Genomic DNA, 12,629 nt, shown 5'->3' with positions numbered 1-12,629 from the left:
ACCATTTACGTAATAATTTATCATGCACGCGCATAGGTACTTAGGCAATAATGTCGATGCGGTTATACTTATCCCAGGCAGGGTTGCGATTTCAATTTCCCGACGTAATGAAAACCGATACTTGTCGATATAATATGTAAGTCGGTCGCTTCGACTAAGGGGATATAGGGTACAACAGTCACCCGCTGTATGAGCGTGAGAGGGACCGCTATGGTGGCTGTTGCCGGGGGCTAGTTCTGGAGCGGCGGTGAAGGGATGTTGTTAGACGTTGTTGGTTGGTGAGTCAGTGGTGGTGACTGGAGCGGTAGTAGTGGTGGTCATGGTCGCGGTTAGAGGTAGCGGGAAGTGGAGAAAAGGTCACAATAAATATGAAAAAAGGTCCTATGTGAACATAAATTATTGTTAGACTACGACCGTTCTCGGAGGCTTAAAAAAATAAATAATAAATAAATAAATAAAAATATATCTATGTAAATATGGTATAATTTGAAAATATCAACCGAGACGGATGAAATTATGATCGAGTGTGTATGTGTGCGATGGTACGAAAAAAAAAATAATATAAAACATAAAAAAAAAATACACGAAAAGTTAATATTTTTCTGGTACACTTAGAATAACAGGATGGTTCAATGGTTCAAATGCCACATACGTGCATTTTGTATTTTAAAATCGTCTATTTGAATATGTGTAGAATATAGATAGTTTATTTTTCTAAACTTACAAGTGGTCCTGTCTTTTGAAAGCTTTGCTGCAAACGTTGCACACGTACTTCCTTTCATCGCTATGTGTCAACTTGTGTTTGGCCAGTGCAGACGCGTTCCCAAACACTTTCCCGCAGGTCTGAAACACACGAGTTATTAATGATTTTATTAATACTTAATACAATCATCACAATGTTATAGTTTTCCTTGAATACTGATCATTAATTTTCACCGTTATGATTATTGTATTATAAAACCATTTTTACAATATTGTATTAATGTGACCAGCGCGTGACAATAATTCACGTATAGAAAAGACCATAGTGCGTTTTGTTTTTATATGCAAAGGAGGCTGTAGAATGACGGAACGGATTTTTTTTTTAATTTTTAAATATGGTATTGTCAGATTTATCATTTTCAGGAAAAAAATGTATGTATTCATTTTGAACAAGCTGTCGTACCCTAGGTATTTTATATTGATGTTAAAAGCTATAAATTGTTCATGCATGACACGTGTTACGTTCGAGATTATAATCTGTCACACTCTGAGTGTAGACAACATGCACTTTAAAAATATATTATTACTTGTTGGACTCGAGTCTAAAGTATTTAGCTGTCGTCTGAAGTTAGTGCATTTATATCTGAATACCTTCGATACGTGTTTTGAAATGCCAGTGTCAAACTTAATATTTTCTCCAGAGATATTCCCGAATCGATTTCTAGGAAATAATTGATAATGTGAACTGGTAAATTAAAATCGCGTCGCTATATTTATTGTTGCTGACCATATAAAAATAATATACAACTACCTATATAATATTATATTTCAAAATAATATACTTATTTCAGTGACAATATATATTTGTGATACTTCTTAGTTATTGCGAATCAGTATTAAAGTTTTAGGTAGGTCGTAGGTATGTATAATGACGTTTGTTGGTAACATTTTTGATTAGAATAGATTTTATGTTGTACTTGTTTGTATAGTTTTGTAAACTTTGTCAAATACTCTATGGATCACATGTTCATGTGAAAAACAAACATAATATAATACATGTTATTGACATATTATAAATACTATACTAAAATACAGCATATATGCGTGCATACAATGTAATTCAACTTCAAAACTCCATTAACATTATTCCAATGTAAAACAAACGATTAAATACATTTTCACAGAACATATAACGCTAATGTATTCGTTTGAGTAATACACGATGATACAATATAAAATTATACTATGCATATTATTTTGTTTATTTTTCATTTTTTATCGTATTGTTAATTTTAACTATCGGTACTGCCAATTAAAACACTACCCTTATCTATTTCACAGTATTTGAAATAAGAATAATATAAAAAAAAAAATTGGTTTTAAGATCCGATAATTCGTATTTGTCTTTTGTCCACTCCAAACGTTATCTTAACGAGATTAATTAATTATAAATTCATGTTACTGCAGCATTTACGATTGAACAGAATAAAAACTTGCAATTGCTAGCCCCCACCAATTTATTATTATAAAACGCTCGTTAATCAACGATCTTAATGTCTTCTTGAAGAATTTTAACGAGCACTCGTTAAAAAAGAAAAAAATATAGAAGTCGAACAAAAAAGAAAGTGAACTACTGTCTTTTAGGTGGTTGGATAATAGGGGTAAGGGGAAATGAGATTTTACTTATTATTTGCAATTTGTGTACATAAATTGTAACAAACTGAGAAAAAACCTATTAAAATTATTTGGGACTACTAACTTCTGCACGCAGAATGAATTGAATGTACATTTGGAAATTAACCGTTTAAAATCGTAAGGATTATTGTCCTAAGACTTCAAGTCACGTTGGAATAAATTGCGCTACCTTAGCTCGCTGATTTATAACTCTTCCTCAATTTATAGGACTTTACAAACGTCCATTAAAGGTGTTCTGTAGAAATGTTTCTACTCTCATTGCACTTAGACCCAAATGTTGGGTTACTTTTCATCATCTCCTTTGCCTTATCCCATTTAGCTGCTGTCGGTTACCCGTTTTTCTCTTTAATCTTGCTTTTGCAAACACCATAATATTCTCACTAAGTATCGCGCTTAATATGTATCATACAGATTATATCACACGTCTATATACGTTGAATCAGACGAATTCGATTATTAAAAATATTAGTGTTTGATCAACACCCAACGAATTAATAAATTTTAAAATTGATGTTTGTGTTTCAAATTTTTTTTCATGTCTATGAAATTTATAAATTTGGAAAGATTTGAGTTTTAATTCTGTCGGCATGATTATTGAAAGAAATCTTGAATCAATTTTTTGATTTGGGAGTTACAGTCATTTTACTATAATAAACATATAATATATATATTTACTTGAAAATCGAGGTCTACTGTGGTAAGAACACACAAACTGTACTTAATATAATAAATATAACACAAAGTTAATAGATTATATATGTTCAAATTAAAATCAAACAATTTATTTTTATATATACTCGTATATATAACATAATATAGTCAACAGTTATAATGCGTGAGAAATACACAAAAAATTAAAACTATTGTGTTTTGAAATAAATGCAAGTAAAAATTAAAGTTTTAGCATTTTATACTTGAAAATTCATATTTGGAAAGTCAAATATGATCGAGTTAGCGTCGTATCTTAAAAAAAAAGTTCTATTTGTCTCTATAATGAACGATGAATGTTATCCATGGAAAATGAGAAAATTTAGCTTTTCTTTTAGCTCATTAATGAGGGAAATACGATTTACATGTAGAGTACTTCACATAACGTTGTTGGTTTTCTGTAAAATCCTCTTGAAGTGAATTCAGTTTCTCTCTGATAAAAAAAAAACGATAGGAACGTATTATAATATTCTACTCAGGTGCTTCGGAAGGTGAATGGGTGGAACAGTGAGTATATAGTAGTAAGAAGGCCATGGTAGACATTGCACTAAGGTTTATTATTATTATGATTATGATTATAATGTTAGGTTGCGGTAGCTCTTTTTGAAGTGGCTTATTATTATTATTATTATTATTATTACGATTATTATTATTATTTTTTAACTTCGGAGAACGAAGCGATATGGTGGCTTCATTTTGATTCCGAGGGGTTGTAAACAGCAGCCGGCGGTCGGTCCATAGTCAAATTTAATGAAACGCATAACTTTTAAAACTTTAGCCAGCAGCAATATTAAAACATAGTGTACGTGTGTGGGAGTGCGGTATACCCCGTTATTTATTTATATCAGCCCACTCTCTTTGATGTTATAAAATGCAAATGTTCCCGATGTCTTCGTTAACCTCCCACTCGTTATCAGACCTTTGCTTTGGAGAGAATAGTGTTAGTATATGCTATTTATTTTACGAATCATTGTTAAACGTTTGTTATTGATGTCATGTAGGTCATATTGGTATAGATTATTACATTATACATGCAATGCATAATCGCCTTGTTGATAATTGTTCGAACATTATGAGAAAACTATAAAAGGTTGACCTTTGATAAATGAATACATGAATAATATTAGTTATATTACTTTACTATATTTATATGACGATATATTGAGTGTATTTTACGATAATATCTATAAAAAGATGACTATTGTTTTAGGAATAGTTTAGTATAATTTATAGTACAAACGTATATATTTTAAAATATAATATAGTAAGATTTAGTTAGGTACATTAAATGAACAAATGAACTACGTATAGGTTAAATGTGAATTTGTTTATGAATTTAAATAGTTGAGGAGAAATGAAAGTAAATTGTTGTAAGTACCAGTTGTTCAAATGTCAATAATAACTTATAAAGGTATATAAATAATTATAACATCGGTACGAATCAATACTAGTTCAAACGGGAAAATTGTAATATTATATTAAATACTCGGTATAGTGTACACAGAATATTACGGAGTATCAAAATCGGTGGAAATTATGATGATAAAGAAAATAATCAGACAGAAGATAATATTATGGAGATAAAATAAATGTATCTACGTACCAATTTAGTATTTTATTATTCTAGTATTCAGTACATTCAGTACGAAAATAGCTTACGGGTTTTTTTTTTTTTTTTTTTAATGATTCAACCCAATAAATTGTAGTCCGAGTCGATGCATAATAATTGCATAATAATTATTATAATATCCTCGTGATTAAATATTTAAAAAATATATAAACAATTTTTAGCAATTATTAAGCAATTCTATCCAGATTCTTCATCGTAAAAATTTCTATTTTTTTCTATTTTTAGTCTGAGAAATTATTATACGAAACTAATTTTAAACTAACATGATTTAGGCGGGTGAACATACATTGTAACGAGAATGTATATTGTTTTTATTATTATTATACGGTACAGTAAAGGGTTCAAAATGATACTACATGTATATGTATAATACTTGTAGCAATAGTATACATAATATTTGTGTTATAAGTGCTTAAACAAATAATAAACTATTTATCGCCGACAATAGAAATTTGTATTACCTTAATTTATTTTGCATACACGTTGATTAATTCAAAACGGTCTACTTGGAGTTCTGGCGAGTGCGTACTGCATAATATGTATAACATTATAATAATATTATGCTCCGTGGACGAGAATTAATAATTTTGTTTTTTTCTCTTTGACACTTCTCAATATTCGACTTAACTACCGTTATATTATGTAATAGTATTATTGTATGACCTAAATAGAATGAATTTATTGTGTTTATGTGTTTTTTTTTTTTTTTTATCGCAAACGGAAAACGTGATTTATAATTATTTCATACCGTTCTCTGAAATCGGGTTTTATAATATTATATAAGTGTATACGTATTATGATTATTTTATTCGATTTCGCGTAAACCATACTACCAAAAAGTTGTTGACAAAGTATAAATATTTTATCTACATTTAAGAGGGTTGCAGATATATGTATATATATAGAAAAACAAATCAACAGATGATTGACCGTCTTTAAGAGTAGCGAGAAAAATATATTAACAAAAGTGAATATGTAATGATTTAATAAAAAATATTATGTCGATCGTCATCACCGCCGTCAGTGCTGCTCCAACTTTGCCGACGATGAGGTCTAATGAATTACTCGTGTTCATTACAATGGATGTCGTTTCGGCGTAATTTATGCGTGGTAGAACATTACTATTTTCTACTGTTTAATATTATAATATTATGATCGTCAGATAAATCGTTTTCGCACTGATGACGTCAAATTGGAAATTGCGTTTTTGGAAAATAATATCGTTTCAAATTGAAATCTTTGCAATGCATATGTGCATAAAATAATAACACATACATATATTGGTAATATATATTTATAAATACGAAACAATATATTATCCGGTGAAACTTCTCGGGGCGTTAAACGTTTTTCATTCTTGGCGATTGACTATATACTATATACTTCTCCTACCCGCTTTCGTCTGCCAGCAACATTCAATTCCGACTATAGTCTATGTATACGAGTACATTTTTTTTTTTTTATGATTGATAGTTTTTCGGTAGCTTCTCTCAATCTCACGTGCCAAATATTTTAAACACGTCATGAATATATCATTACTTCAAACATCTATGTATGACTTGCGCAAACACTTTTACTTTAGTCGGTTGTTCTCAAAAAAAAAATAATAAAAGTATTCGGATGTTTGCGAAGCAATATTTTTAATGGTCTTTATACATACGTAGTTTTCAATTTTTACCGTTCACTCCAAAAGACACGAGTATCGACATTCGAAGTCTTTTGTGTTTCTTCAAAAAAATATAATTGTGTATAGACACACAAGTATGCACAGACACATGCGTATTTTATATTATAATAAATTAGGTCATTTAATTTATTATATATTATAATGTATTTATAGCGTATTATAATTTTTAAGTTCAGATCAAATAGATCAGATAATTTGAATTAATTTACACTTTTTTACACGAATGTTTATTTTACGTATTATCTATACGTTAAATAAAATATAAAAAAAATTATAACTATATTAAAAAAAATAAATTAGTGTAATATGAAAAATTAATTTAAACAATTACAGAATTTTATCTATTATTTATTGAATTACGAAAAAATTAATTTTCTACCGAATAATGTTAATAATATCGGTGAACAAATTTAATATTTCTCCAAAATAATCAAATAAACTATTGCAATTATAAAAAAACCGTAATTTATTTGATAAATTATCCACTAAAATCATACCTAGTACCTAATAATTTAAAATTGATCAAAAATTCAAATTTTAATATTAATAAAGATCTATGATCAAATAGCGAGAAGTACAGTAGAAATTATTAAGAAATTAAAACTTAATAATTATTCTCTGGATAGTAAATATAATGGTTGTCTTTTAGACACTAATGTTTAAATTACAAGAATTACCTAGTAAAAAAATAAAAAAATAATGTAAAGATGCATAAAGTGTTAAGTTATTTTTTTATTTGTAGTTACATATTTATATATTTTCGTGTATATTTTGAAAAATTAATTTTCTGACGTAATATAATATTATTTATTTTACAATTGGGAAAATATATAATTTTTAGATTGAGTAAAAAAAAAAAAAAAATAAATTGAAAAAGAGATTTCAGTATTTTAATTTTTTCACCACAAAGAGGATTTGCCGTCGCCAGGGAAACGTTTTAAAACCATCGTTTTTCATGGTAAAGTATTGACTGGAAATCAGCAGTTAGTGGTTGGAGGAAAGAGGGTTATGTTCCTATTAACGGCCGGCATTGATACCAGAAAAGGAAATTCAAGTTTTTTTCTGTTTCAAGTTTAATTATAAAATTAATAATTTAAAAGAATTTTAGTAGGAAATAAACGAAAATCAATGCATAAAAATGGAGAAATTAAACGAATACGTAAAAACAAAATATTATTATAAGATATTATAGCATACCAAAAAAAATCAATTTATGTGTTAATTAAGAATTATTAAGATATTCTAGTTATGTGTAGTAATTACCACAGAAACCGTTAGCAATTATAGTATATTATGTGCACGTGGTGATATATTAATGTAATTCAATATAAATACATAAAGAGGAACCATTAGCGAATCTGATGTTTGTATAAACAAAATATATTATGGTGTACCTTATATGATTATGATTATGATTATTAGAATAGATTATTGGTGAATGCTGAACGACACATTACTTAGAAATTATTTTGAAATAATAAATGTCAAGATGATATTATTATAATCGTTTAAAAAGTTAGAGGCAATTTATAAGTAAAAGATAATAATTAATTATTCTGTTTGTTTTTACTTTTTGTTCACAATGAAAATGTCCCTCGAGACGGGTAATCTAATGCTTAAATTAATATTTTTTAACTAAAAAAAATTCTGTACAACCATTTAGTCGATAATAATATTAATACGCATTAAAAACCAATAAATAATTCATAATCTAAAGTTTTTGTCAGTTAAATGAGACCCAAGAGACACCAGAAATAAATCAGTTGGGTCTATGCCGGACACACAGTTATATAATATATGCACTTTATATCATTGAATATCCTTTGTTGGTGTTTTTTTTTTAAATTTACAAACCTAACATTTTGCATAAATTCTAAAGCGAAAAGTTAGTACAACAACAATAATAATAATAACAATAACAAAAATCGTTATGTATACAATAGTTTAATTTTGCAAATGGAATCCAAGTAGAAATGATTAACGTGTTATATTTTCTGAAATAGCGTGTAATGTATAAAATCATTTTTATTTTCGTTTACATCAAACAACTAGTGTTGACTGATCAAATTTACTTAAATTTTTTTCAAACGATGCAAACGATAAATGCGCGTCCTTTTACATTCGTATTTTCTACACGCCTTAGTTCACGACAACTGGCTTAAGTGAAGTCTGATGCAGTGCACGCTTTCGAAGTGACTCTATTTTTAATCATAACGTTCCTACTGTTATTGTGTACATTTTTCCGGTACCTCGTTAGCACTATATTTTCGTGATTACAATGATTATTATACGGCGTAATATATAGGCATTTCAGGTACATCGGGGTTGTGTATTCATTTTTTCGATGTATCATAATATACTTGGTTGGTTATAAAATACATTGAATAATAATAATATATTGTACTCATTCAAAAGAGTAATTAAAATCAATTAATCTAATTTACCACCAATTCATGTCTGCACTAAATTTCCAGTGGAACGTTGAGTCCAAATGATTATAACAACTAAAAGTCTTTATCAGTCAGTTCCATTGACCTAAAGATGACGATTTAGAATAATAAAAAATTGGTATTGTATACTAAAAATGAAGCAGACTAGTAAAGAAATAAATGAGTTTTTTTTATTATCCTTATAGTAATATGAAAATATTGAATTATAAACAATTAACTGTGTTTAAAATACGAATTAGTATAAACATGTTTATTATTAATTTAAAAATACAAAAACCTCTTATCCATAGAAAGGTCTAGAACTTAAAAACAGGTATATATTTTTTTTAGATACGGGCATAATTGTTTTTATCATTATACGTTTTCATTTCGGTGAAGCGTTGATAAACAGAAAAGGTCAATTTTAATATCCGTATTTAAGTATTTTTAATGTCATTATTTATTAACATAATATAAGCCTTATATTTTCGGTTGCTTTGAAACATATAATTGGTTATTACCATAATTTAAAAATAAAAAAGTTATACATTTTTGCGTATACGAGGCGTTAAGATAAAAATATTTTTATAATCGATACATGTTAATGTTTATTTTATCGACGAGGGAATTGCGAAAAATTTTCCGGAAAATTGACATTGAAGGTGATGGTGTTCATATTACTCCTAGTTTTTAATATTACTGCCATCACTGCAGCAGCCATTTTGCGCACAACTACTAATAATTACATGACATAATATTATATACTTTAATGCTACAGCGACTACCATATTATACTACTACTACTACTACTACTACTACTACTACTATTACTACTATTATATATTAATACTATCACTACTACCACTACTAACTGGTAATACTATCGCTATTTCTACTGCCGTTGCCGCCTCTGCCACTGTACACCTCATCCGATCCCCGACACGCATTTCTTTTTTAAATGTTGTTCCGCAGTCCGGAAAAAAGCACTGGCTCGTGAAATTGTTCGTTGGCAAAAAAAGAAAAAAAATAATGAAAAAAAGAAAAAAAAATGAATATTAAAAACTCGACGTTAGCGTGAACGTGCGCGCGAGGGCACTAGAGCGAGCGGGGGATGAAACGGCGAATACCAAGTGTTACCCTGCCACGATCGCTCGAACAAACCCGCTCCTACCCTTCCCAATCTTTCTACGCCACCATCCCGGGTGTTTGTGCATTATACCGGAAGCGGAACGATCACATACACGCTCCGATGAAATTATAATGTCGACGATATTTTCTTTCATTTTACCCCTGTCCACCTGTTCATCAGCATCCGTCACCGATGTCTTTTCGATATTTCTGTATATTTCGATATTATTTTTTTTATTTGCTTGATTCGATAGGTCCTCTGTAGAAATCGTTGTCAATACACTAGCTATCTATTTTCGTTTTGGTGAGATGGTTTAAAAGCGACCACAATACTATTGTTAGTCACACGAATATGCAATTGACAGCTACGAATTCACCAATTAACCTTATCCTTAGGTCGATTCAAAATGTGTATAAATTTAAGTATTTTAGGACTTAACAGTCGCGATGTGTAAGTGGACGCTTTCACGGAATCATTCTTAATTGTGTTTTTTTTATTTCTTTAATTATGCCTTCGCTATTTTAGTTCGATGCACCGTATTGTCGGGGCGATTTAATTTTTATTCAGTAAGTCGAATTTTGTGTTAACAATAGTCACGCGCAATGCAAACTTGTAGGATTGTTTACGTGCATTTTACGCACGGTTGTATGCATTTTTATTACCAATTTACGACAGTTATCGTAGCTTAAAAATATTATATTTTGTTGGATAATAAATTTCGATTCCCAATGAAATGGGATATTTATCTTCCTGACTTGTTTACCCTAAATTGTATTATAATGCATTTTATCGCATAATGACAATAGATATTATAATAATATCTGGACAGAGGCCAACCAAGCATTATAGTTTAGGCGTTAAAATGTTTTTAAATCTACGATATAATATATGACATGGTGTGTGTTTATAACATTAAATACTCACAAAAGAGGTTTGTTTATAAATAATATTTTATGAAACTTTTTTCGTATATATTATTAATAGTCTTAATATTAATTTTGAGATATTTGAGACTGTCAAGAATGGATTAATAAGTACTGTTTAATTACCTATATACCTAATATAAAATGATGATATAAACTAAAGGTATTAGTTTATTTTAGATTCTTAACGGAGTGATGAATGTATTGATTTTACAATGATATGTGTGTTTTTTTTTTATTTTTGTATCTGTCATCACGTTTTGGAGTAGTAATAATGCTTCGATTTTTGACTCCAGCCCCTCTTTGAAAAGGAAAATTCATCTTGTTGGTACTTTGGGGGTCAAAAGTAAAACATTTCCAATAGTTTTCAAAAGCGTCGGGAAAAACCCTAAAAAAATAACGGAAAAAACGGGAATTTTTACGTATAACCACTTTTCGACAAAATCGATTTTTTGTTTTTGTTTTAACTCAAAAACAAATCATTTTAAATACTTGAAATTTTCACAAAATGTTTATATTAGCGTTATCTATTTACGATTAAATTTTTAAAATATTTTGACTTTTTTTAAGCTACTTATAGACAATTGAAATTTTCGACTTTTCTAAGTTTTTTTTCTTGAAATGCTGATAAAAAAATGTGGGTATCCAAAAATTCTTTAAAATTGAATACAAGGTTTATTATAAGTTGTACTTATCGTAGTAAAAAAAAAATCATAAATTGTTAGTCACAATTTTTGTTTAAAAAAAAAATTACAGCATCAATATAGAAAAAATTTATGAGCGCATGAAATTTAATTTTTTACGAAATCGTGTAAAATAACGATATATTACAATTTAAATATAGGTAATAATATAATATATCCTACTAATTATCATTGACTGACAAATCATCTCCGTTCAAAATCGTTTTTCGTATACAATGATACCAGTCGTTGCATTCAAATTTAATACATCCATTATTGTGACCTACTCTCCATCTGTACTATACAGCAGAGCGATACCCACTTGCTCATTTTTTTAAAAATTAGATACGTTTTTTGAGTACATCTATAGAAAAAGTTATTTATTTATTTTAATTTAAATTTCTTTTTTTAAACCTTAGTCGTTTTTTTGGGATGAGAAATTGATGATTGTATTCATTAATGCTCGTATGCTACGAAATATGTTCATTCTACGAAAGTGGGATGATTATTTAGCCAACAATATTAAAAACTATTTAACTATATTAAATATTTTTAATTATTTAACTAACTTTATAACGAAAAGCGTCACTTTAAACTTATTATTTAAAATTTATCAAGCATAACATGTTTTTATAGGGGGTTTTTTAGAAGCACTTAGATTATGTCCACTCAATAGTAAGGTAAAGGTGTTTGTTTTATATGTGATTCATACAATTTTAAATTGTATACCTTGAAATAAAAATAAACAGTAATATGATTTTATCATTTTGTTATTTCAGGAAATATAGTCAAACATTACATAGCATGTAAACTGTTTCCAAAACAGTTTGAAAAAATAAACATACAAACATACAACGTATAGCAAACTGAACACTATTGTACCAAATATTATACAACACAAAATAATTATCTCAACATTTATAAATCGATATTTTGAATTATAGCGGCCTATTATAATAAGTGTTCGATACGCAAAATTTCAAGTTTCTACACACTGGGCTAGTATTCGAATTTAGAACATATACATTTAACCACTAGTGAAA

At 28.4% G+C, this 12,629-nt stretch overlaps 1 protein-coding gene across 4 annotated transcripts in view; it reads right to left on the bottom strand.

Moving 5' to 3' along the window:
- Positions 1-12,629, bottom strand: part of LOC132919240 (serine-rich adhesin for platelets) — a 244,618-nt gene that overhangs the window by 72,517 nt on the left and 159,472 nt on the right. For all 4 annotated transcript variants that reach the window (XM_060980639.1, XM_060980643.1, XM_060980640.1 and 1 more), the window contains exon 6: positions 725-843. In XM_060980639.1, the coding sequence (XP_060836622.1) occupies positions 725-843 (119 nt within the window). The remainder of the gene's footprint in view (positions 1-724; positions 844-12,629) is intronic.

The sequence above is a fragment of the Rhopalosiphum padi genome, chromosome 2 (assembly GCF_020882245.1).
Source record: "Rhopalosiphum padi isolate XX-2018 chromosome 2, ASM2088224v1, whole genome shotgun sequence".
NCBI lineage: Eukaryota > Metazoa > Arthropoda > Insecta > Hemiptera > Aphididae > Rhopalosiphum > Rhopalosiphum padi.
This window is presented reverse-complemented; position numbering and strand designations above follow the sequence as displayed.